The sequence below is a fragment of the Heloderma suspectum genome, chromosome 16 (assembly GCF_057233095.1).
Source record: "Heloderma suspectum isolate Gila_16-S chromosome 16, 16-S_ref, whole genome shotgun sequence".
NCBI classification, from domain to species: domain Eukaryota; kingdom Metazoa; phylum Chordata; class Lepidosauria; order Squamata; family Helodermatidae; genus Heloderma; species Heloderma suspectum.
In genome coordinates this window covers 16386281-16413656 of record NC_139473.1, presented here as the reverse complement: position 1 = coordinate 16413656, position 27376 = coordinate 16386281, and the positions used below count along the sequence as shown (strand labels likewise).

The 27376-nt window shown below is 47.5% G+C and overlaps 1 protein-coding gene across 1 annotated transcript in view; it reads right to left on the bottom strand.

The window, feature by feature from the left end:
- The window catches only part of LOC146334991 (ras GTPase-activating protein 4-like), a 92599-nt gene that overhangs the window by 43938 nt on the left and 21285 nt on the right, over positions 1-27376 (bottom strand). The window contains exons 2-3 of the mRNA XM_084823387.1: positions 7129-7185; positions 4720-4833 (exon numbers count right to left, since the gene is read on the bottom strand). Coding sequence (XP_084679513.1) covers positions 4720-4833; positions 7129-7185 — 171 coding nt within the window. The remainder of the gene's footprint in view (positions 1-4719; positions 4834-7128; positions 7186-27376) is intronic.

Below are 27376 nucleotides of genomic sequence, written 5' to 3'. Positions count from 1 at the left end.
AGCAATGTTTTTAATGCTTCTAAATTGTTCTAAGTTGTAAATGTAAAGAAGCTTGGGAGCCCTGTTAGGGCTGAAAGGCAAGTCATGAATTTATAAAATAAATACGCCTGTTAAGCACATGCACCATATTGTGGAAGGGCATTTTGGGTTTCTTATATGGCAACACTCATCAGTGAAATACTAAAGAAACACATGACAATATTAACGGAATGAACTTCTTTATAAATCCTTGTGTCAGTCGTTATCTGTTCTATGTTTGTTTCTGTTTTTAATATTCAACGAATTGCTATTCATTAAAAAAGTCAATAAGAATATTAAAATATTTTTAAAAAATTAAGGGCGCAAATCCTATGCATGTTTAGACAGAAAGAAGTCCTACAACTTCCAGCATGCCCCATCCAGCATGGCTAGCTGGGGCATGCTGGGAGTTGTAGGATTTTTTTCCTGTCTGAACTTGCGTAGGATTGTTCCTTAATTCAGATTAATTACAATAATCTGAATTGCCCAAGTACTTCAGATTATATAGACCTGGCCTAGAGCTGAAAACATATTTAATTTGTGGGGAACAGGATCTCTCGGCTGGAGACACCAAATCAGTTATAGGAGCCTCTCTGTGGCACCTAGTCATGTCCTCTTAGCACCAGGAAGAGATACCTTTTAAAAGCTCCCCCCCCACCCTTTTAAAATGTTGTTATCTGAATTTGGCTTTCATCTGCTGCTGTGACGCTCTCATACATTTTATCACCACTGTCTTAATATTTGTACTGTAACTCTGATACATTGCTCCAAGGCAAACAAATGGTTTGGGAGATAAAAAGAGGCCAAAGGAAATGAAAAATGCCCTTGTAAAACATTCCCTCCATTTCCGATGTTCAGGCTACAAGTGCTGATGGTTATGGAGCCAAAGGAACATCGCCCACACACAAGGTCTGCAGAAGTACAAAGAAATCAGAGGAAAAAAATCTTGAAAGGGGAGGAGGGAGGTTGCACGCTTCTTTTCTTAAACCTTGTATGCCATCTTGAGAGGGTTCCACTCTTGAAGGCAACCTAAAAATAATTATAAATGCATTTTTAAAAAAAATACCCCCCCCCAATGAGAACAGAGCATGCTCAGGGGGCGTGGGATGCTTTCTGACTGTGGTGTGTGTGTGTGTGTGTTGGAATGGAGTGGCTGGGATCCTGAAGAGCGCTCTATACTGCAACATTCTGATGCAGTTCCCACTTGTAAAATCTATTTACAAAACCAAACAAATACTGTTCACACCCAGTGGACGTCAGTGGGGCAATGAATCTGTTCCGGGTTTCCGTCAGAACCAGTCAGAACTCTAAAGGAGCTGTCCAAGGTGCGAAGCAGCCAGAACCGGGAAATATAAAGGAGCTATCCAAGGTGTGAGGCAGTCAGAACCAGTCAGAACTCTAAAGAAGCTATCCAAGGTCCGAAGCAGTCAGAACTCTAAAGGAGATGTCCAAGGTGCGAAGCGTGGAAGGAAGCACCTTGGATAGATCCTTTAGAGTTCTGACTGAAACCCAGAGCGGCTTCACCACCCCACTGACATTGCATCCACCAGCCTCTGCTGCTCACGCCAATACCCACATTGCACCATAAATCGCCAGTCCAAAAACCATGGCCAAAAAGCCAATAATGGCAAACAAACTGACACTTAATCCAGACAAGAGGCAGGTACTGTGGGTCGAGAAACCAACTACTTTGGATGGTGGCTTGCAACCGGTCCTAGACAGCACTGCCCTGCCACTGGGTGTTCTCCAGGGCTTGGCACTAACTGAGGAAGCTCAGGGGGGCAAGAGTGCTTTGTACCAGCTTAGGCTGGTATGCCAACTGTGACCCTATCTGGAGAGGACACACCTTGATTCAGTTATCCATAAGAGCGTCAGAAGAGCCCAGCTGGATCAGACCAAGGGTCCATCTAGTCCAGCGTTCTGTTCACAGTGGTCGACCAGCTGCCCATGGGAATCCCACAAGCAGGACACGAGTGCAACAGCATCCTCCGGCCCATGTTCCCCAGCAACTGGTGTGCATAGGCATACTGCCTCTGGTACTGGAGGTAGCATCTAGCCGTCAGGACTAGTAGCCACTGATAGCCTTCTCCTCCAGGAATTTGTGCAACTCCCTTTTAAAGCCATCCAAATGGGTGGCCATCGCTACGTCTTGTGTAGCAACTTATTTGACAAAGTGTGTATGTTAGGGCTGAAGGATTACCAACTAGACTCTAAGATACTCTAAGCCAGGAGTAAGCAACCTTTTTAGACCACGGGCCCATTTGGCAATTTGGGAAACTCTCCTTGGACACCATCACAAAATGGCTGCCAGGGGAGGAAAGAGAACAAGTAACCTGCCCAAAAGACTGAGCGCAAGGGAGAGGTAAGGTGTGAGCCTCAACATGTTAAACAACTCCTTTAAAGCCACAGTTCTCAACACTAACAGAAACCTATTATTCAGCAACCCCAGCTGCCAGTAAAAAATGTGTTCGTTTACAGAAAAAGTGGGAGGCTTAGTTGAGCGCTAAGAAAGGTGTCCAGGGTGCATTGGTGCCCAGCAGGAGCCTAGCATGTAGCCATCAGGATTAGTAGCCATCAGGACTAGTAGCCATAACTAAGTAGCCAGGACTAGTAGCCATGCACTAGTGACATCTAGCTGGATCACTGCCATGCACTCTACGTGGGGCTGCCATGAAAGACTGTTTGGAAACTTCAACCAGTACAAAATCCTGCCTCTTGAGTGCTACGCGGTTGGATTATGTGACACCTATATTAAACCAGCTGCATGGGTTGTCAGGGCCCAATCTTAAAATGATGGTATTGGCCTTTAAACCCCTAAATGGCTTGGGCCCATGTTTCTTGAAGGACCACCTTCATCCATACCAACCTGCCTGCACTCTGAAATCAACATCAGTTGCCCCATCTGTGTGCCTGCTTGTCAAACAATTAGGGTTGCAGGGACAAGGCCTCCTTGGTAGTGGCTTCCAGAACTCTGCTCAACAATTGATGTTCACCAAGCCCCATCGTCACAGGCCTTCAAGAGGTTTTCTAAAGACTCACCTGTTTACCTTGGCCTATAACTGAGCTAAGATTTTATTGGGTGCAGTTGTGTATGTGTGTATATTGTTGTTTCACTGTTTCAATTCTTTTACTCTCTTTAATGCTTCTGTTTTTTATTGTCAAGGTTTCACTGCTTTAAATTGTTGTTCTCCACCTTGATGGCTCTTTGGCAAATAAAGGCTGTATATAAATGTTTACAGTGCCCTCTGGTTTTAATAGTTCATTTGAATTTATTATTGTTTCTATTTTTGTTTTATCGTTGTTTTAAAATGTTCTGTGGTTTTAATTGTTCTTGAATACTGCCTTGGGAGGGCTTACCTTAAAAGGCACCTCCTTAAACCTTTTAGGATGCAATTCTATGCATGTTTAGACAGAAAAAGTCCTACAACTCCCAGCATGCCCCAGCCAGCATTGGCATGCTGGGACTTGTAGGCCTTTTTTCTCTCTAAACATGCATAGGATTGCACCTTTAATTAAATAAAATCTGTAGGAAGCTTTCAGCAGGGAGTGATCTACTAAATGCATATGTGTTAAAGAGGTGCTGCAAAGTTCAGTGACAAAAGGTTTCTCTGGAGCTCTGGCCAGGAGGTGAACAGACTTCCACTCTGGGATGCTTCTTCAGCAGCTACATCAACGGTCCATGTTTACCACTGTAAAAGGATACTAACGCATTCCTTTATATGATTTACATGCTGCTGTTTAGATCTAAAAAGGCCCCTCAAAACAAACTGGAGCAATATGGAGCAAAGTGGGCTCCAGAAATCAGTCTGACTGCTGCATTTTGTGCCTGCTGACGTTTCCAACAGGTAAATCTGGTAAATAAATGTATAAAAAAGGTCCTGCCTGCATTTCCAGTTCTGTTCCTCAAGTCAGTAGACTAGAGACAAAACTACAGAAGAACATCAGAAGGACCATGCTGGATCAGACCAAGGGTCCATCTAGTCCAGCATTCTGTTCACACACTGGCCGACCAGCTGTTGACCAAGAACCCACATGCAGGACATGAGTGCAGCAGCACTCTCCCACCCATGTTCCCCAGCAACTGGGGTACATAGACTCACTGTCTCTGGTAGTGGAGGTAGCACATAGCCATCAAGACTAGTAGCCATTGGTAGCCTTCTCCTCCAGGAATTTGTCTAACCCCCTTATAAAGCCATCCAAATGGGTGGACATCACTACGTCTTGTGGAAGTGAATTCCATAGTTTGACTCTGCGCTGTGTGAAAAAGTCCTTCCTTTTGTCTGTCCTGAATCTCCCACCCATCAGCTTCATGGGATGACCCCAGGTTCCAGTATTTTGAGAGAGGAAGAAAAGTGTCTCCCTATCCACATTCTCCACACTGTGCATCATTTTGTAGACCTCTCTCATGTCTCCCCTCACCCTCCTTTTTTCCAAGCTGAACAATCCCAGCTGTTGCCTCCTTCCCTCAAAGGGGAGATGCTCCAGGCCCTGGATCCTTTTAGTTGCCTTTAGTTGCCCTTAACTACTCTAGACATGGGAGGCTGAAGACCCTCACCCTAAATTAGGGTGGTCAGTTACACATGGCCAAAGAGGACATTTCTTTGCATAAAATAAATGGCCGCTGTAGTTGTTCGATGTAAGCAGGCACTGACATTAAAGAGGGTGAAAAAATAGGAAGAATCACAGCAAGTGTCCTCGTACCTTAATGCATCTTCGTCCATCACATAGAAGGATACACAGTGGAAGTTGGGTGGCAGGTGGACTTCATATTCTTCACCCCAGAAAGGAAACAGGGTTTTCCACACTGTGGCTGTTCTGAAAGAAGATGGCATTGACAAAAAGGACCATATTAAAAACAAAAGCTATGCCCATATCCCAAAATCATAACTCTAGGGACCAGCAGCGGAAAGGAAAGGTCACTCTTTGATGACAGCACGATCACACCTTCAGTAGGGCTCTCTCAGTGGAGGTACCCCTGCATCCACTTAATGAATCAATTTTATAAATATTGTGAGCCTCTTTAAGGATTGCAGTTGGAAATTAGGATATAAATCTTCCGAAGAAATACATAAAACGTTCCCCCCATGCCTCCAACATTTGAAAATCCAAAAGGAGCCCCTTACTTAATGAAAATGTTTTATGCCAGTCAGTCCATCAGTCCACTGAACCTATTGTTGTCTATACCAGCCTTCCGCCACCCACACAGCATGGCCCATGTCGGGGATGATGGGAATTCTAGTCCAAAACAACTTGAGGGACCCAGGTTGGGGAAGGCTGGTCTATACCGACTGACAGGTGCTCTCCAAGAAATGAGGCAGAGGAATGTCAAGTTCCATCACCTTGGTGAGCTTACAGACAGGGCCTTTTCAGTGGTGGCCCTGTATCTGTGAATTATCTCCCTAGGGGAGGTACACATGGACCATATATTTACTGGCTTTTAAACAAAACTTGAAGACCTTTTTATTTCAATCTGCTTTTAATTCACATGAGGGTGGTCAGTGTTATTTTAACTGCTGCTGGTTCAGTTTTTCCCCCATTTTTATTTAGGCTTTTATTACTAAAGGATGGATTTTTTTAGTATTGCCTTTATATTTTAGTTTGATGTGAGCCATCCTGGGGAGGTTTCCCCTAAAAGTCAGCATAAGCGTTTTGAAAATGGGCAATGGAAGGGAATATTTAGGAAGAAGGCATGGTTGGAATCCTCAACAAAAAAAAAACACTCCACGCTGCAGCATTTTGTTGCAAATAATAGGTCCTAATTGTACAAACATATATTTGGGTCCTGATCCATGAAGCATGACCTTGAACTACAAGATCTCAGCAGTGGAAACTCGGCATGGAGAAATAGTTCTATTTCCCCCCACAAAACTAAGCTAGTCACCATCACCTTACCATGTCCCAATGATGTCCCTAATTTAACATGTATTATTTATTCCAAAATTTGGATTCCACCTTCCTGTGATTTTAAAATCAAACTCAAATCAGCCTACAGTGGAAAATATAAATCACGGCAAGCCTAGAAACAAAATAAAACAACTAGCATCACTTTTTAAAAACATAATTATTGGCAAAAGCATGCTCTGACTTTTAAAATGCCTTCAGGAATTGAACAATCTTTAGACTCTAAAATTTATAACCTATTTTAAAGGTGGGCAAAGAAAGGGCCAGGCAGAACGTTCAGGGCAGCACATCAATGGACCGAATTAGGTGAATTTTGGTTCAACTTCATTGGTTTCCCATTTCTGGGGGCTCAATTCAATGGCCTTTAAAGCCCTAATGGCCTGGAGCCAGGAATCACCTCCTCCCATATGGACTTGCCCAGCATCTGTGCTCAGTTTGAGGCCTTCCACACTGTCCCTTCGCCAACAGAAATGGGGCTGGTGGGCAGGGCTGGCCCTACCATGAGGTTAAGTGAGCAACTGCCTCAAGTGGCAGATTTTGAGTGTCATGAAATGGGGATAAATTGCTATTTCCTTTATCGTTTCAGCCTTAATCGAGTAGTGGTTTATTTCCAGTTCACAGACCATAAAAACCAACAAACTATTCAGGCATCAAAAAACCCCAAGGCAAAACTAAAACGTATACATGCTGTCAATACATCAACATTATTACATTTAACAAGTTTAGTAACAAAAGAAAGTAATAGAATCAAATTCAAAACAACTCAATCTCACTTAATATCTGTGACCTTATTCTAAGAGCTCCAGGGAGGAACTTGGCTATGTTTTCAGAATTATTGTTGCATTTTTACTGCCAGAGAGGGGAAGATGTTGTTGAGAGATTTTTGTGGGACGCCTCATGTGCTAAAATAACTTGGCTGGCTTGGGGTACTATGCACCTTGACTTCTAGGGGCGGGGTGTGTGTGTGCTATTTGTTGCTCCGTCTCAGGCAGCAAAATGTCTTGAATATGGCAGAGCCTGCCAAGAGAGCTGTGTGGGGCCCCCAGGCCCAATTAATCGTTTATAACAAATTGCATGCAATCTGAAAGCCAGGGGGAAATTCCCAGAACTTTTTTTCAGTCACAGTGGTTTGTGTGCAGGGTGGGGGGCACTTCCCTCCTGGGGGCAGGGGAGAAGAAAAAAATGGGTAACCAAGTCTCCATCACTTACCTGATGATGGCTTCATTGTCAATTTTCACAATACAGTAAGGGTCACTGCTGCCGGTACTGGAAAGGGAGGAAAGAAATACATATAAGGACATCTGTGGCAGTAGAGAACTACAGATTTCCCTAGAACACAAATTACTGAATGAACATAGGAAGCTGCTTTATACAGAGTCAGACTGTTTGTATATCTGGTCCAGGATTGTACTGAGGAAAAGACTATCAATGACTACTAGTAATGATGGCTATGTGCTACCTCCAGGACCAGAGGCAGCGAGCCTATGTACACCAGTTGCTGGGGAACATGGGGGGGGGGTGCTGTTGCGCTCATGCCCGGCTTGTGGGTTCCTGGTCGACAGCTGGTTGGCCACTGTGTGAACAGAATGCTGGACTACATGGGCCCGTGGTGTGATCCAGCAGGGCTCTCCTTGTGTTCTTGTGTTCTTAAGATAGAAAGAACGAGGGAGACAGGAGCAAGCAAAGAAAACATCAGAGCCTGCTCCAGTGGGACTGTCCCCCCGGCCCCCCAGAAGATGAGCGGAAACTACTTTGTTCCTCTTCCCTCCCTTTCCCTATTTCCTTGTGTGCCTTCTTCAGTTCATAAGCCTGCAGGCGGGGCTTGTCTTGTTTGCTGTTGCTCAGTCGTTCAGTCGTGTCCGACTCTTTGTGACCACATGGCCCATAGCACGCCAGGCCTTCCTGTCCTGCGCTCTCTCCCGGAGCGTGCTCAAGTCCATATCCATTGCATCGGTGATGCTATCCAGCCATCTCATCCTCTGCCGTCCCCTTCTCCTTTTGCCTTCAATCTTTCCCAGCATCAGGGTCTTTTCCAGAGAGTTTTCTCTTCGCATTAGGTGGCCAAAATATTTGAGCTTCAGCGTCAGTATCTGTCCTTCCAATGAGCACTCAGGGTTGATTTCCTTTAGGATGGACTGATTTGACCTCCTTGCAGCCCAGGGGACTCGTAAGAGTCTTCTCCAGCACCACAGTTCGAAAGCATCGATTCCTCGGCGCTCAGCCTTCCTTATAGTCCAGCTCTCACAGCCATACGTTGCTACTGGGAAAACCATAGCTTTGATTATACGAATCTTTGTCGGCAAGGTGATGTCTCTGCTTCATTGTCTTGTTTACTGATGGATTTTTATTTTGGGGGGGGGGGGCTGTGGAGCAGGATAAAACATGCTTTACATAAATAATAGCTCCTGGAGATCCCAGGACCTTCCGCATGCAAAGCAGGCACAATGCCATTGAGTTATGGCCTCTACCCACTTTGCTTCGACCAGGGATTTCTCACATCTCCATCCCGTCTCATAACATTCTACAAACAAAACCAAAATCCCAGGCTGGCTAAAACTGCATAGGAGGCAGGGTCAAAGACACAAGCCCAAACACTTCAGGTGCACGAGCCCCTTTACAGACCTTTGGGCATTCTGTTCGAAGGCTTGAAAATGGTTTCTAGGCGCCTGTGGAAGAATGCACTGAGAGGTTTCCACACAACCAGGAACCCTGCCTGATCAGGGTTCCTGATCACAATGAGGCCTAGTAACACTTTTCAAACCTTGGCACTGAATGCACAAAAATGACTGCATGCCAGGGATATTGGGGTGGGGAGTGCATGCCTCCTACACGCTTTTAGACAGCCTGTGTTGAACACTTGAACAGGGCTACAGATGTGGGCTTTAATTGGAACAATTAAACACCTAATCCTAAAGTCTCCAATGTGGTGCCCGCAGGTGTCAAAGTGGACATTGGCACCTCTCTGGTGCCCTCTGGTGCAATCTTTATTTGGGTTCAAAACAATGCCTTTTTTTGTTTTGGAGCTCACAACCCATCTGTGTTTGGTACTTCGGTTCTTGGGCAAGTTACTTTTCTTTTAGTCTCACCAGGACTTCTGGGGAAAATGGCAGCCATGTTATGAATGAGCAAGGCAATCCCCATGGCAGCCGATTTGTGAGAGCGCCCATAACAATCTCAAAATTCCAAATGTGCCCACTGACCCAAAAGGGCTTGGGACCCCTATCTTCGGGGGAGAGGGGGTAACAATAGGCAATTTAAGCATTATTTAGTAGGACCGGCAGGAGGGTATACTACCATGAAGAGTTCTGTCAACTCCCTTTCCCCCTTTTGTCAAAATTTGATGAAAAAGAAGCTTAAAGATGACAATTGCCTCCAGCTCAGTTTTTCTTCTGACACTAACAGCCCATTGCAGCCAGCTAAATCAGCACCACCAGGCCTTTCAAAACATGGGTCGTTCACAACGCTGATGAAATTTGAGCTTGTTTATTTCCTTTTGTTGTAGGATGGTTCAGTGTCAAATGACAAACACACCTGAGCCGGGCCCCTCAGACTGCGTAACATAGTGTACTCCAGCTATCACACATCAGGGGGTCACATTCGGCATAATTATTTGCCACATGAAACTGAGGAGATGGGAACGTAAAAGCTTTACTGGAGCAGAAATGCACTCTCAAGAGGGTCACGTGACACCAGGCGCTGCCCCGTGTCGTGAGCCACCAAACTGCAGGTTCCAGCTTCTCCGGAGGTACTGTCAGGCTTGGGTCTGACTCCGCCCACCCAGGCTGGCCATTGGATACTCCTGGACAGGAAGGAGTATAAAAGGGTTTCCTGTTTCAGTTGAGCTTTGCGTGAGCAACAAGGCCAGCCTGAGCTCTGGCGTGGCTACGTATCCTTTGGTCCTGGCTCAGGGGGGTCATGCGTACTACTTTCCAGAATACAGCCCTCTCTTTAAGGCGCTGCCCAGTCTGAGTCCCAAGACATCAGGTCTGCGGGCACATGAGGCGGCCACCTTGCTGAAGCTAAGCAGGTCTGGGGCTGGTCAGTGCTTGGAGGGGAGACCACTTGGGAACCACATGTAGCCACCTTGAGTTCCACCATGGAAGAAAGGCGGGATATAAGTGTGATAAATAAATAAATAAGTCCAGTTTAAGGTTATAGAACCATCAGAAAGGGATGGAACTGGAAAGTGTCCAACCACATCTGTATGTATAAATCAGCACACACACATTTTATGCACATCGGTGAACTCCTTTGTTAATGCATCAAACGGACAACCTATTAGAGAAATAGGTGCACATGAAATGTATACAGGTAGGCAGATCCAAGCCTTTATACTAGTCTTTTAGATGACTAGTATAAATCTCCTAGGGTGCAATCCTATGCATGTTTAGACAGAGAGAAGGCCTACAACTCCCAGCATTCGCCAGCCAGCCATGCTGGCTGGCGAATGCTGGGAGTTGTAGGCCTTTTCTCTGTCTAAACATGCATAGGATTGTGCCCCTAAACTTATTTAGATGACTGTTCTAGGCTGAGGATTTCCATAATCCTCAGCATAGAATAGCTGGTGGGGGATTATGGGAGATTTAGCCCAGCACATCTGGAAGACACGCACTTGAGGAAGGTTGATTTACACAACGTTAACCGGGGAGCGTGGGCTCACATCGGTGATCCTCGTAATGAAAACAGGGTGTGCGCGTGTGTTATGAACGTGCCTGCGTTTTCATCTGTGGAATGGAGGAGCGTGTGTGGCAGCCGACTGCAAAAGCGGAGACTCATCCAGAGTTGCGGAAGCAGCAAATGTGCTCTGCCAGGGGAAATGATGATGATGATGATAATAATAATATCTTAAAATAGCGGGAGCCTCATGCAGTACTGGGGAAAAGGCGGTGTATAAATAAATATAATAGTAATGGTAATAATAATAATAATAATAATTACAGCGGCTTTGCTTCAAAGCTCCTGGCTTGAGCATAAACAGCGGAAAGGAATCCTGGCTGGAAATAAGACTGCAGAGCCCAAAAGGCACTTGGCTAACAGGAAAAGGATTTTTTTTAAAATCTTGTTTTCTTCCCCAGCTCAGAAGGCACAAGAGAGAGCAAGAAAGAATGTAAACGACGGGCGGGAGGGGTGGGGGGAGACAAACTGAAGGCTGGGTCAACATTTTTCTTTTTAGAAGAAACAGCTTGGACAGGCAGATAAAGCTTTGCTTTTATTTTAGAACACTGGTGGTGGCGGGGGGGGGGGAGGTGTCAAAGCCGTGATTCCAAGGCTGTTGTTTGATAGGGCACGGTGGTGCACTGGAAAAAATTATACCGCCAAAGGCGCCTGGGAGACCAGAGTTTCCATCCACCAGGTTTTGGAGGGCCCTTGGCCAAGACCCCCTCCCTGAGCAAGTCTCCCTTCTCACCGCCATGGGCACCAGCTGCTCTTGCTCTCCATCCTCTTCCTCAGCATGGCTACCACTGGCTTGCTTGACAGGCAGAGAGCCGGGGAGGATGGAGGCCATGGCATTTGCTGCTCCTCCTTCCCACCACCTCCGTTGCCCGGGCCAGAGCGAGAGGAAGGGGAACGAGCGGGTTGCAAACAGGGAAGAGGAGGGGCAATGCCAGGGGGCTCTGGCCAGTGGGCCCCTGCCGGGGGGGGGGCCCCTCGGCTGGTGCCCCACCATGCCTACCCTTGGTGCCGTCCCTGACACACACAGAGGCAGCTCACCTGCTGCACAGTTCACCGGCTGGAAATAGGTGACAACAGAGCAGGGTCAGGTGACAGAGCAGTTCACCTGCAAGCGGCAGGTGATTCTGAGGCATCGTTGGGAGGGCCACTGGACCGTTCCATTAGCCCCAAATGCAGAGGGCTGGCAGATAACATCACCAGCCCTTGGATGTATCTGTTGCATCGCAACATAAGAGCTGCAGACCTGGGTTCCACTCACTCGCTCTCTCACACACATACATACAGACCACAATCAAGGTGCACAGTGTCGTGATGAGAACAAGAGGATCCGTCACTGACTCACGGAGCTTACCATCATCTTTCAATTTGGCCCGAGTGAGGCAGAGGAAGGGAGATGGAGGAAAGGGTAAAGAAAAGGATGTGCTATTAGTTCAATGACCCACAGCCAGCAGCGGAGGCTGGTGGCTCTTTTTACAGTGGGGCAGTATCTGCTCTGGGTTTCAGTCAGAACTCTAATGGTGTCAGGAGCGCCCTAGCGGCCTCTTTCAGTCTACTCCAATAGCCAACTCAAGACACAGACAAAAGGATTCTTTTCAAGACTTTAATCCTTTTACAACTTAATGACTCTTTCAGATGCTGATCACCAGCGACTAAACAATGAACAGCAGAGTAGCCTATGCTCCCGGTTAGGCAGTTGGTCCCCATTTGAAGGAGAATCACTTGCAGACCCTGAACTTATGGGCTAGGGAGAGTTCCTCCCTCTTTCCCTTGGGTCTACGGGACGTGACCGTTGCTTGTGCGCAAAATGGGCGCTACACCTCCTTTCCGCGCCCTCCATCGCTCGTCACTCCCTACATCTGCGTTGAGCGTCTAGCAAGCCCCCCTCCTGCACTCTCTCACTGCCAGGGTCACTATCTATGTCTGGAATGCTGCCAGGAGGAATCTCTGCTAGCTGCTGTGCCTGTGAGGGATGAGCTGGCTCCTCTCCCACGGATGGCCGTTCCTCCTCAGAATCAGAACTGCTCAGGGGTTCTATGGGCCCAGTTTCCACCCTGACAAATGGAGCTATCCAAGGTACAGAGCTTCTGACTGGTTCTGGCTGAAACCTGGAGTGAATTCACCACCCCACTGACATCAGAGCCACCAGCCTGCACTGAAAGTTAGAATCCTAGAATTAGACGGTACCCTAGAGGTCATCTAGTCCAACCCCATGCTCAAAGATGGATCCGCAGTGCAGGACGCAACGACAGCCTCTCTACCAGATGGCCATCCAGATTCTGCCGAAATGCCTCCAGTGAAGGAGACCACACTGCCAACCGAGGCAGTCTGCTCCACTGTCAAACAGCTCTTGCTGTTAGATTCTTTGAATGTTTCAAAGCAAAAATATGCTTCCCTGTGATTTCCACCCCTTGGTTCTATTCCAGCCCCCTGGAGCAACAGAGAAAAAGTCTGCTCCATCTTCTGCGTGAGACGTTTGAAGACTGCTATCGTAACGCCCCTGAATCTTCTCTTCTCTGGGCTGAACAGACACAGCTCTTTCAACCAGACTTGGCCTTCAGACCCCCCTCCCCGTCCTGGTCTTCCTCCTCTGGACATGCTTCCATTACATGGGGTATGGAGAGTAGGGGGCGTCATGGGAGGTGGGTGGGAAAAGCAGTTTTCCTGGAGAGATGAGAAGGGAAATGATGGCCAACCTTCCTCAACCTGGTTTCCTCTAGATGTGTTGGACTACAACTCCTATCAAGCCCAGCCAGCACAGTCACTGGCTGGGGATGATGAGGCTTGTAGTCCAACACATCAGGATGGTGCCAGGCTAGGGAAGGCAATTCCAAGCATACTGGGCCAAAATGGCAGAGAGATCTGAAGGACCACAAGAACTTCAGACACTTGAAGGTCGTCATACAGTTGGAGAAGTGAAGGGCCGTAAGCAGGGAAACATAGATGGGTGGTGGAGTAGGCCGTGGAGAGCTGTCCAACCAGGAAGCCTGCCCAGATGCAAACTCACTGGAGGTTGGTGGATGGACAACTAAGGACAGGAAAATCTTAGCTTGCTTCCAGTCTTATTTGCTCCAGAATTTCCCTCCTTTATTCACTCACTTTTTATAAGGAATCCACACAACATTATCATCATATGGTTGCATTCCAATGTTTTCTGTAGTCTTCCCTTTCTCTGTTGTCCTCCCAGACCAGATTTGTAGCTCCCCCTTTGTGTGTGTGTGTGTATGTGTGGCTAAAATCCCCAGAACTGCAACACCAACTAGTCCAGTGTAGACAGGCCAAGCACATCAGAGACCTTTCAGGTCTTTGTTTCAATTGAAAGCAAGTTTTTGCACCTTTAAACAAGTGTTTCCCAAACTGCTGACCGCTGAGGCACCCTCTCCTGCCTGGAATAGAGTCCCCCCTCCTATTTTGGCGTGCGGAGCACCTTGGAGAGCTCCTTTAGAGTTCTGAATGTTTCTGATTGAAACCTGGAGCGGATTTACCGCCCCACTGACATTGGAGTCATCAGTCTCCACTGGATCCATGCTGGTTTGCAGACTACAGCATTTTTGTGCTGTGGCAGCATTAGTTTTAGGTATGGTCTATAGCTCAGTGGCTGAGCACCTGCTTTGCATGTCCCACTCTTAAAGGCGGTCTAGAAATATTTTTATATAGATAGAAGGTCCCAGGTTCAATCCAGCATCTCCAGTTAAAAGGAACAGGTAGTAGGAGATGGGGAATGAGATCTCTTTCTGCTCAAGACCTTGGGGGTGGACAAATAGTTTGGAAAAATATAGAAAGCTGCCTTATCAAATTCATCTGGAATGTGGAAATTAAGGGCGATTCTGCACAAGCACTTAATATAGCACTGTATTATCCTGCAACGCCCTTTCCCATCTCCAATATCATTCTCTAATGTCTATTCATAAGTTCCATTCAACAAAGGCCTTTCTTAATGTTAATTGAAAGCTTCCTGTTTGGCAGTGCTTCCGCCTGTTTCAGGGTTAGCACTGCTAGCCCCTTATTTAGTCATCTTTTGTTCATCCTGGGGTGGGGTGTGGGATGTTGGAAACAAATCAGTAATCATCTTCCGTCATGGTGAACAAAAGCTAAACAAAGAGCAATTCATTGCTGATCACCCATCTGAGTAGAAAAGCGACAAAACAGGAAGCTTTCAACAGAGTCCAGGTAGGAGAAGGCTGCCTTTCACCTACAAAAAGTAGTACATCTGGGAGATGAGTTCACTTAAGTCTCTTCTCCAACATGTCCGTTTTCTGGAGGTGGTGGTGGGTTTCCTCCAGGGGAGCATTAAAAGAAAATCTAGTGTCTGAAATGCAACTGAAACAATTCAGGAGAGCATTACACCACTCAGTTCTACCAGATCCATGAACAATTCTGCAGTGCCTGAAGCTACAGCCCTGTGCTTCCTTCACAGTGTTTAACATTGAAAGGTTTGTGAATATACATCATACCGTCACCAGTGTGCAGTCGTATATGTGTGTCTGAATTTACTTGGAGAAGCAGTTGAGGGGAGCGGGTTGCTTGACCCTTTCACCTCAGGTTGTGTCTTCTAAAAAGAAAAAAACCCTCTCCTAAAGCTGTTTTTCTTCCTACATGGGGGAAGTCAGGAAAAAAAGGAGAGAGATGTGGACCTGTTATCTTTCTCCTGCTGGTGGGAAAGTAGCTGGGGGGGGGGGCCTCTGATGGGTAGATTTTGGTTGGCAAAGTGGCCTAAGGGGGAGGAGGATCAACCCTCTGCTCTAACCAAAATTTGGAGCCCACCCACCCCACCCCTGTGGCTGCAATAAAAACATGATGCAACTTGTGCATCTTTTCTTGTTCCGCCATAAGCAGAGTTCAGTCCAAGCCCTCTGCTGGACCGGAGAAGCCTTAAAACAAAAAAAGGCATCAGATATTGGTCAGGTTTGGATAGTCATATCTCGGCTTAATAAGCCAAGATATGGACATGCCTCGTGATCCTAAATCCGTCCCTTCCGCCCCCCTTCTCCATGCACTGCAATTAAATCCAGATGTCTTTAATTAACTATGGTTTCCATATCAGTCTGAACCAAGAAGCTATGGTGACCACCATCTCAACAAACCAGGATCATAACTTCAAGCTGTAGTTTAGAATCCTGGCTAGTTCTGAAGCTGGTAACCATAGTTTCTCAGTTCAGACAAAACAGGGAACTACGGTTGACTGAAAAGTTCCTTGCACCATGTCGAAAAGGGGCGGGGGGGGGAGAGAAAGGGATTGTGCTAGGACGGAGCACAAGACTTGCGCATCTCTGTTTATTAAACTGAGATTAGATACAATTGTCTGAACATCAGAAGGCAGCAGTTGGGCATTCCAGTGTAGGGTTGTAGAGAGGGCAGAAATGTCCATATAGAGGACTCTCACCTTCCAAAGCTTATGCAGCGAGCAGGCTAAACATGTATTTATAGAACTGAGTGAATGGGTGTGTTGGGACCTGTGACCTAACCTCTTTCCTTTCCAGAGAATCTTGCTGCTTGCTCCCTTGGGACCTGCTAAGTTTGCCATCATCTCAACTGAAGCTTAAGGTCAAACGTGACTCTGTGCCGACATCCTCAATTAGATTTCTAAACAAAGGAGAGGTGGCGCCCAGGTCTCAAGCCTATTTGGGTATCCTCTTCCGCAAGCTGGCTGAGAGGAGAGAAAAGATACTCTGCACATGCTCAGAGGCAGCCTCCAATCACTCCATGTTGCAGGGTTGAGCATCAAACACACAGCTTCTACCAGATTCTTGTGATCTGTGTGTGGCTATATTGTGGGGTTTTCCATATTCCATTTATAACAAAATCGGATGGGTGTCTGTCCGTGCCATAGCACCAAGACTATGAAACCTGGACACCTGACACGTGGCATGCAAACTAAAGGGACCTTAGGGGTGGGCACCACAGGGTTACTTTGTTTTTAAAAGGCATTAATTAATTTAAATGTATCCATATGGCTGAAACCTGCACTAGCATCATCAGCCACCGGGGGCAGGCTTCCTTAACCAGCACACAGCTTTGCAGCCCATACAGTCCAAAGCTGGGGAGATTAGCAGGCTGAGGACAGAGCGGTCTTTCCACCCCTACTGTGGGGCAGCCCCATCTCAGGGGAATGGGGTGGACAGGCCCCTTTCTCAGGGGGCACATAACGGCAGGGGCCATGCCTAGGAGTGACAGCGGAAATAGCTTCACTCAGACAGGGCTGGCACAGTGTGTCCAACTGAGAGCTGTGCAAATTTACTCAGAGACTTTGGGCTATTCCAACCCGTGTGAAGCCAGGTTTGTCCGCTAGTATAAAACCCAGGAAGCTGCCCGAGGCCAAATTGGACTATTAGTCTATTACGCTCCCCCGAGAGCAGCACTCCAGGGTTGGGAGATCTCTTACCTGGAGATGTTGAGAATTGGACCCGGGGCCTTTGATTGGGCCCCTCATTTAAGGGTGCACGAAGTTTGTCAAATCCATTCCATCTGTGTTTCACAGATTGTCAGGTGCCTTTCGTTCCATCGTCCGCTCATTGATGGAATCGGATTTTTCCCAATTTCCCACATTTGTGCAACTTTGCACTTACAAAAATGCGCAAATCCCCCCAGTGTACAAATCCCATGCAAAATGTGCACGTTCATGTATTAGCCTACGGAGGAAATACACCCATTCAGCTGGTGTTGCTTTATTGTACGTATTTTTCTACGACAACATTTATATACAATTCCAGAACGTTAAAAAGAAAAATGGTCCACAAGTCCACGGAATGTGCGTGACTCGGGAAAAGCCGGTCCACTTTGGAATCCACAGACTGGATTTATAGAAATCTGAGCTCATTTGATTCCGTTGCAGATTTCTCTGACATCCCTACCCTCATTTCAGACAGAGAGAAGACAGAGGTTAAACCCACGGCTTGGCAAAAGAGGTAGATTTTGTTTTTTCTCCCTTATGAGCTTTTGCTTAGATTTTCTTTTTGCAGAGCATCAACGCATCCTTGGCTTAGATTCTTGCATTCGCCCGATCAAGGGATTATCAGATGGAGTAGATGGGCAGGGAGGGGGGACAGGGGATTAATGGGAAAGGTGTAATTGAATTAGAGGCTTTGGAATCACCTCCTGGAATTAGTCACTTGGCCATCAGCCAGGCACTCACTAGATACGGGAAAAGGCTCATTAAACTGCTGGCTTGAGATTGCTTTGAGTTCATTTCCTCTGTGCTGCAAGCAAACATCCTTGATAGGAACAAGGATATGATAAGCCATTGCTCCAGCAAAGGCGCAACAGTCCATATGGCCACAGAGGTGGAGCTTACAGCAGCACGTAGGCCAGGAGCAAGGAGGAGAAGTCCCTTGCCTATCGCCTGGCAAACCATTTTGCATTTGCAGCAGGTGGGGAGTTTTAAGAAAATGCTAAATTTGCTGGAATTAGATTTCCTCACCCCACAAATTTCAGTCATCTCCCTGGGGCTTCTACAAGCTTCTTGTGTAGTGCCCTAATACTTCTTGTCTACTGACATAAATTGCTTCCGCATGGACACCAGTGCTGCAATTCTGCATCAGGAATTCTGCATCAGGAATTCTGCATCAGGAATTCTGCATCAGGAATTCTGCATCAGGAACTAGTCGATAGAACAGACTAGTTCCTACAGAAATAGAAGCAAGCTTGGCCGAGATCAATTGCTCCTGAAGAAGAAACTTCATCTCGAAAACACGTGGAGCACAGCATTTTAGAGTTTTGCACAATGAACAAACAATTAGCACAGACCACACTCCGTGGCGCTCTGGGATTTTTTTTTCTTCCTGGTGTTTCTGCATTCAGAAGGTCCCAGGATCAATCCTCAGCATTGCCCAAAGTCCCAGACAGCTACCAAGCCTTTCTACACAAGGCATTTATTCTACACACTTGTGATTCCTCACTTACAGTTTGCAAGCCCTTTATATGACGTCGTTGTCCTCCTGTGCCTCTCCCACGCTTTGCAACCATTTTAGCGAGGGGTGGGGGTGCAGTGTTTCTAACAAGGAAACTCTGGTATTATTTGTGAATGGCGGGATAAAGCCTAGTATAATTGTGCAATTCCGCTATACCACAGCGCCACCTAGTGCTTGTGTAATGAACATAAGGAAAGGAAGAGAAAGAAGCCTGCTACAAAAAAATACTTGTAAAGGAGCCGATCTTAATCCTGCCAAGAATCCAGAAACAGAAGCCTTAGTAAAGTGGCACATTAAAAGCCTTGTGTAGAAAAATCCATCGTCGCTTGGAGCGTACAGCAGTGACCTACATCAGCCTTCTCCAATCTGGCACACTCTCCAGGTGTTCTGGACTACAATGCCCAGCTGGCTGGGGATGCTGGGAGTTGTAGTCCAACATATATGGAGGGAGCCAGGTTGGAAATGGGTGGCCTAGATTGCTCCGTGTCCAGACTCAGAACAAAGTGCCTCCATAGGCACAAGCATTAAGCATGGAGAACCTGTGGTCCTCTAGATGATGTTGGATTACAGTGCCAATCATCCCTGTCCATTGGCTGGGGCTCATGGGAGCTGGAGTCCAAAACACCTAGAGGACACCAGGTTGCAGAAGGCTGAGCGGCAGACAGGTCTTTCCCAGCCCTGCCTCGGATGGCTAGAGATCTTAGGTTTCAAAGGACAGTTTCAGTGGAGGCTGATGGCTCTGATGTCAGTGGGGCAGTCATCTGCTCCGGGTTTCAGTCAGAACCAGTCTCAGCTCTAAAGGAGCTCTCCAAAGTGCTCCACAGTTATTGCAAACGCAAGGTGCGGATGGCTCCTCTGGAGTTCTGACTGAAACCTGGAGTGGATTCACCGCCCCATCGACATCAGAACCTCCAGCGGACAGTGTGAGGGGCTGTTTACTCCAAGTCTGCTTTTAAGCTCAAGGACCCTAAGGAGGAAGAGCGGGGGCGGTGGGGGTTGAAGTTGCCCACCCTCAGTTGTTAGCACTTGGGCAACCAGCTGAACAGCAAGCACACGGGTCACCCGGTAACCAGCTAGGGGGGAAGATGTATTGTATAATTTGTATTCTTCTTTAAATGATAGCAATTGTTTCTAAATTTGCATCGATGCATATGAGGATTTGCAGGTTTTGTGCAGGACTGCCCTCTTGTTCAGGCTTGGGTGAGTGGCCGTTTTGGTCCTGGCTGCAGATGCTGGCGATGCCCTGGGCGTGTCTGCCCTGAAAGCCAGTGCTCGAGATGCGGCCCTCGCGGCCTCGCGGGCACAGCTCCGCTCACCTCTCTGCATTATGGGGCAATAATACTTCCAGCCGCCCAGGAAGACGGACAGGGGAGCAAGATGGCAGATGCAAAGTACCTTAAACGCACTAAAGTTCTAAACAAATATTGAGGATTATTATTATTATTTTACCGCAACTCATTATCATTATCTTCATTTCTACACCACCTAATAGCCGAAGCTCTCTGAGCAGCAGACAAAAACTATTATTGCTTCATTTTTTATTTCAGAGATGATTATTCTTTATTGTTACAGGTCACATGGGTGACCAGCCAGATGGGCGATTAATAAATTTAATAATAATAATAATAATAATAATAATAATAATAATAATGATGTGCAAAGCATTTTCAATGCACTTCTAAACAAGGATTATTTACTGTTTGTTATTATTTTTTTTTATTACTGAGCATTATGATTATAGCTCATATTTAGCCTACTCTGCAATTTCAGTTTTCCTGTTGGACAAAAAAACCTTCACACACTTCTAAGCAAATGCTGGGGATATTTATGTATGTATGTATGTATTATAATGAATTTTTTTTATTATTATTCAGCATTATGATTTAACAGTGGCAATTATAGCTCATATTTAGCCTACTCTGCAATTTCAGTTTTCCTGTTGAACAAAAAAACTTCACGCACTTCTAAGCAAATGCTGGGGATATTTATGTATGTATGTATGTATTATAATGAATTATTTTTTATTATTCGGCATTATGATTTAACAGTGGCAATTATAGCTCATATTTCGCCTACTCTGCAATTTCAGTTTTCCTGTTGGACAAAAAAACTTCACGCACTTCTAAACAAATGCTGAGGATTATTTATTATTTATTAATTATTATTATTTTGTATTATTCGGCATTATGATTTAACAGTGGCAATTATAGCTCATATTTAGCCTACTCTGCGATTTCAGTTTTCCTGTTGGACAAAAAACCTTCAAACACTGCACAATGCATTACGGATGCTTCCAAACGAGGCTTTTATCCTGCAATTGCATTGCCTCATTCATGGAATTTTACAGGGGTTCCCGACAAGAGAAGCTCTCCCCTGCATCAAAGTTAAAATGTAGTACATTTATATCCCACTTTTCCTCCAGGGAGCTTAAGGCAGCATACTTGATTCTCCTCCCATTGTAGCTTTACAACATTCCTGTGAGGTAGGTTCAGCTGAGAGACAGAACTAGCCCAGGGTCACCCAGTGAGCTTAATGACTGAGCAGGGGATTTGAACCTGGGCCTCCCCCAGTCTTAATCTGGCACCCTAACAACTTCACCACAATGATAGAATTGAAGTCGGGACTGACCAGAAATCATTTGGACAACAAGTTCTGTCTTTCAGACAGAATAAGGACAAAACCTCTACTCTAGGTTGCTACTTATTCTGAAATACAGGCCATCTGTAAAAGTCAGGAATGAACAGGCAAAAACCCTACACATGTAGGCTGTAACTCTGGCATACGCAGCGACCCCACCCCACCCCTGGCATACGGTTAAGAGTGATTTTACCATCACTTTGCAGATAGTCACAAGTGGGACATTAATTTGCTCTGTGACCAGTTGTTACGAACAATAGGGTGGCCGTGTGTCCTACATAAGAGGACGGTCCTCTATTTGAGGGCATTCTTTGTTTGAAGGGCCACCAGACATCCTGTCCAAATTTGGTTTAAAGATAAAGTACCTTAAGGTGAGAGAGCAGGAGAGGTTGAAGTCGCCCCATCAGACACCAGACAAGGCAGGTGCACACAGGGCACCCGGCCGGAGTCTTCCCTACTCATGGTGAGACGGATTGTATATAGTAATTATTTCTAAATTTGTAGCAGGCCACCTTCCCTTTAAGATCTAGCAGGGTGACCTGTAAGATCATCAGAGGAGGCCTTGCTGGTCATTCCAAAATGAACAGAATGTCGCCAAGCAATACCCTGACTGTGGGCCTTCTTGGTAGTGGCACCCATCCTTTGGAAAACCCTCCCTCATGCAGTTCGGGAGGCACGAAATGTGATATCTTTTAAACGCCTCCTGAAAACACTCCTGTTCACCCAGACATTCCCTGGGCTACAATTAAATCCATCATGCCGCTCCATCTTACTGATCTTTGTACTGCTTTTATTATAATTGGGATTGGTTTTAATGCTGTGTTTTTAATACTGTATTTTAAATGTGTTTTTAATATTTACATGTGATCCGCTTAGGGATATTATATTTAGCGGTATATAAATATTGCTGTTGTTGTTGTTCAGTCGTTCAGTCGTGTCCGACTCTTCGTGACCCCATGGACCATAGCACGCCAGGCCTTCCTGTCCTGCGCTCTCTCCCGGAGCGTGCTCAAGTTCATATTCATTGCATTGGTGATGCTATCTAGCCATCTCATCCTCTGCCGTCCCCTTCTCCTTTTGCCTTCAGTCTTTCCCAGCATCAGGGTCTTTTCCAGGGAGTTTTCTCTTCGCATTAGGTGGCCAAAGGGGATATAAATATTACAAATAAATAAATGAGCGTGTATGCAAATACATCAGCAAATGCACATTTTCTACCAATTTGTATCATCTTTTTTTTTCTTTTAATGCACATCGCCAAAAATGAGGAAATGTGTCCAGCGGCCACCGCAATGGGCAAAGAGTTATGAACACAGGGCCACACAGTGTCAAATTTAGGCCACCATCTAAGCGATTGTCCAGTTCCAGTGACATAAGCTGAGCCTTACGCAACCAGGCGGCCCCCAGATGTGTTGGACTCCTAGTCCTATCATCTCCTAGCCAGAGTTGGCTAGTGGTGATGGGAGTTATAACCTAACACACCTGGGGGATGCTAGGTTGGCTCAGGCTGATTTAGCCATAGGTAGGTAAAGAGGATGCACAGAAGTTTATGTATTTGCTCAGGAGGTAGGCAAAACCAGAACAAATCTGGCTGATGTGTGTGTGTGGGAGGATTCTCTCCTCCCCCCGCCACCCCGCCCAAGTCTCCCTGCCAGAAATTACATTTCTTCACTCCAGGCTGTTGTTGCACTGGTTATAAAACATTAAAAGTTTCCTGTTTGGTATTTTTCACAACTGAAGAGTACGTGTATGTATGTGGCGGGAGTGGGGTAGGGGGGTGGGAGAAAATCTCAGTTTGCTGGTCTTTGTTTTACGTGCTTTCCACTCACTGCATGCAAGCCTTTCCCCAAACATTAAGCGCCCATGTTAGAAAGAGAAAGCTCTTCACAGGCTATTTCTATATAATGTCCGCTATTTCTAGGCCAAGACCCAAGCCTAGGCTTCCCAAAATGGCCAATAAGGCGGTAAGCATGCTCTGGGCTGCAGTGCTTCAGACTGCAAATGGAGCTCTACTCTTGCAAGGCAGAACGCTTCTCCCTGCACATAGAAAACTGGCATGTCAGGGATGAAGCTTAGACTAGAAGACGTCTCCTTGCCCTGCTAGTTTTCTATGTGCAGGGAATTTCCATTCCCACTCTTCCAGAGAGAAGCATTCAATTATGGGATCCATCACTTCCCTACTGAAGCTGTAGAATACAAACAGGTTTGTTACAACCAGGCTCCACATTAATGCAGGGGGCAAGGATTGCTACATGAAGAGATAAAGCCTTAATCTCTTCCCACTCTACCCTCAATTCCCCAACCACAGAAGTTAAGAGCCAGTGTGGCATAGTGGCAAGAGTGCTGAACCGGGAGCCGGGAGATCCAGATTCTAGTCCCCACTCGGCCATGGAAGCTCACTGGGTGACTTTGGGCCAGTCACAGACTCTCTCCCCAGCCTACCTCACAGGGTTGCTGTTGTCAGGATAAGATGGAGAGGAGGAAGATTATGTATGCCGCCTTGGCTTCCTTGCGGAGGAAAAAGAGGCGGGATAAAAATGCAATAAATAAATAATAAATAAGAGCTTTAATAAGCAACTCGAACGCACAGAATTGGCGTCAAGAGTCGGCACGGTTGGGCCCCCACCAAGGGCCCCCACCCAAACAGGGGGCCTACAGACGCGAGCCCCCCGGACCTGCCCCTGCTTTGCAGCACTGCAACCCGCTTGTTCGCCCTCCTCTCACTCTGGACCAGAAAACAGCAGTGGTGTGAAGGAGAGGCAACACGTGTCGGGCCCTATTTGCTCCCTGCCTGTCAAGCAAGAAGGTGGTGGCAGTGATGAGAAAGACCAGCAAGAGCAGCTGGTGGAAACAGGGCGGGGGGAGGCTCCCTGCAGCGGGAGGTCCCACTGAAGCTGCCTTCCGATGTGGGAGAAAGCGAAACCGACTGATTCATCCACCTCTAGGTTCCCCGAGGGTGACAAGAGAAATGGAGAGCGAGGCCGCTCTGAAACAGCCTTCCATGCGGCTCTGTTGCTGTCTGTCTCCGGCTGATTCCTGACCTTTCGCGTACTCAGTCCTGACTTGCGTCTCCACTTTGCCAAGGGCTTTTAGACGCAGCTCTTTGGCGGCCTTCAGTCTTTGCAGCGTTCTTCCCTGTTGAGTCGAGCCCCCTGACGTGAAACGGGGAAGAACGCGGGAAAGAGCGAAGGATGCGGAATGGTCGCAGCTACGTTCGGCCCCGACCGCCACTGGAAGGCGGCCCCCGGAGAGCTTTTCCAAAATTGAGTTTGGCCCTTGCACTAGAAGAGGTCCTGCGCCTGTGCTCCAGACACTGCTGCAACCGGCAGGGATTGGATCAGGCCTCACCTCTGGATTTGCAGGAGGGAAGGGAGGACACCCAGTGGAGACCGGTGGCTCTGATGTCAGTGGGGCGGTTAATCCACTCCAGGTTTCAGTCAGAACGCTAAAGGAGCTATCCAAGGGGATAGCTCCTTCAGAGTTCTGACGGGTTCCGACTGCAACAAGGAGCGGGTTCGCCGCCCCGTATACCTTGGATAGCTCCTTCAGAGTTCTGACGGGTTCCGACTGCAACAAGGAGCGGGTTCGCCGCCCCGTATATCTTGGATAGCTCCTTCAGAGTTCTGACGGGTTCCGACTGCAACAAGGAGCGGGTTCGCCGCCCCGTATACCTTGGATAGCTCCTTCAGAGTTCTGACGGGTTCCGACTGCAACAAGGAGCGGGTTCGCCGCCCCGTATACCTTGGATAGCTCCTTCAGAGTTCTGACGGGTTCCGACTGCAACAAGGAGCGGGTTCGCCGCCCCGTATACCTTGGATAGCTCCTTCAGAGTTCTGACTGGTTCCGACTGCAACAAGGAGCGGGTTCGCCGCCCCGTATACCTTGGATAGCTCCTTCAGAGTTCTGACGGGTTCCGACTGCAACAAGGAGCGGGTTCGCCGCCCCGTATACCTTGGATAGCTCCTTCAGAGTTCTGACGGGTTCCGACTGCAACAAGGAGCGGGTTCGCCGCCCCGTATACCTTGGATAGCTCCTTCAGAGTTCTGACGGGTTCCGACTGCAACAAGGAGCGGGTTCGCCGCCCCGTATACCTTGGATAGCTCCTTCAGAGTTCTGACGGGTTCCGACTGCAACAAGGAGCGGGTTCGCCGCCCCGTATACCTTGGATAGCTCCTTCAGAGTTCTGACGGGTTCCGACTGCAACAAGGAGCGGGTTCGCCGCCCCGTATACCTTGGATAGCTCCTTCAGAGTTCTGACGGGTTCCGACTGCAACAAGGAGCGGGTTCGCCGCCCCGTATACCTTGGATAGCTCCTTCAGAGTTTTGACTGGTTCCGACTGCAACAAGGAGCGGGTTCGCCGCCCCGTATACCTTGGATAGCTCCTTCAGAGTTCTGACTGGTTCCGATTGCAACAAGGAGCGGATTCACCGCCCCATATACCTTGGATAGTTTCTTCAGAGTTCTGACTGCAACAAGGAGTGGATTCACCGCCCTGTATACCTTGGATAGCTCCTTCAGAGTTCTGACTGAAACCCAGAGCAGATTTACCACCCCATGGACATCAGAGCCACCAGCCTCCACTGGGAAGACCCAATCAATGCTCTCTAGGCCCTGGTGTGCACCACCATCAGTGTGCATACTTTGGCCTAGAGGCCTCTGGGCAGACCAAGCGTCGCTTATGCATGACGGGAGGAATACAAGTTCTCAGAAAAAGCATTTTGGAATCTCTGGGGCGCCCTTCAACTCTATGGACCTGCTTGCTCTCGCCACACATAGAAAAAAGAAAACGTGAGAGTTGGTTTGCTCTTCGGCGCCAGTGAAGTGGGCCAGTGCCTCCAGGAAGGCAGCCAGGTAAGTGAGGTGCCTGCCAGGGCGAGGCAGGCCAGGGACGTGACCCTGGTGGCATCCGTTTGGGTGGTCAATAGGCTCAAAGGCTGCGTGGTTTGCTGGCCATTTACGAATCACCCCCCAAAAGAGGAAACGAATCACGCAAAAAGGGGACAAAAGATGATACCAATCTGCATAAAATTTGCATGTGCTAATATGTATGCAAATTTAGAAATAGTTATTCTAATTGAAATAGAAGTCCAGTACAACTCACCATAGTGTGGAAGACTTGGGACCGGCTTGACTCGCATGCCTGGCTCTGTCTGCAGGGGCGGGCCAAGGCATTTTGCTGCCTGAGGCAAAGAACAAGAGGCCGCCCCCTCCCGTCCTGTGCACAAAACTGGCAGATGAACCTGTCTTCGACACAGCTGATGGGACAGCATCTGCCACTGCACCTGAAGACAGCAGCCTGACTCAGGGGGAGGAGAACAGGCTGCACGACACACAGGACTCTCCGCCAACACCTTGCTGCTGTCGCCTCCCAGCATTTGCCGCCTGAGGCAACTGCTTCACACTGCCTCATGGCAGGGCCGGCCCTGGCCACAGGTTCCCCACCCTTGCTCCAGAATGTAGAACCCAAACTGAAGGGTTGAAGAGATAAGAAAGGTGATTTAGACTCAACCCTGCCAGTCTCCTATCCGGGTGCTGTTGATAGACAGTTTCAAGGCCCAGCTCTTCCTTCTGATGGTTCTTCATCTTGAAACCGGACTTGGACCGGGCAGCCCTTCAAGTAGAGGACTGCCCACTGTAAAAGAGGACACATGGCCACTGAGCCTTTTTGGTTTGCAAGGTACGTTTGGGCAGCACATACAGCAGGGTGAGAACACCCTGGCCAAACGAGCCTGGAGGCGCTACGGCTGCATTCTTTCTGACCCTTTCTGGAACAACCCACTCTTCATTTCAGCCGGAAAAGAGTGATGTGGGCAGCGGTTTAATGGGGGCCGAAAAATGGAATGCATGACTGAATTGTCCCCGTTTCAGCACCCCGAGCTCTCCTGCCTCCGTGTCCGTTAATCATTTCTAAGCTAAATGAAAGGAGATCCCGTTCTGCTGAAAAATAAACAGCCATTAAAAAGCGTGCGTGGGGTGGATGGGGGAAGTGGAAATGCCGCCTGCCACCACTTGATTTACAGTTGCAGAATTCGGAATTTAACCTTTTGGCTGCTGGTCATTGCTAGGCCAGTGGGAGGAAGTTTTTCAAGAACGAGGTGGAAGGCTTTGGAGGAGACAGAATATTTGTAGAGGCAAACTATTGCCTGCCCACTTCAGAGATTCATAGAGTGTCGTCAAGTGTGCATGGCGCGCGGCCAAAAAAGCAAAGTATAAGAAGAGCTTACAGCCTACACAAGGGAGAGAG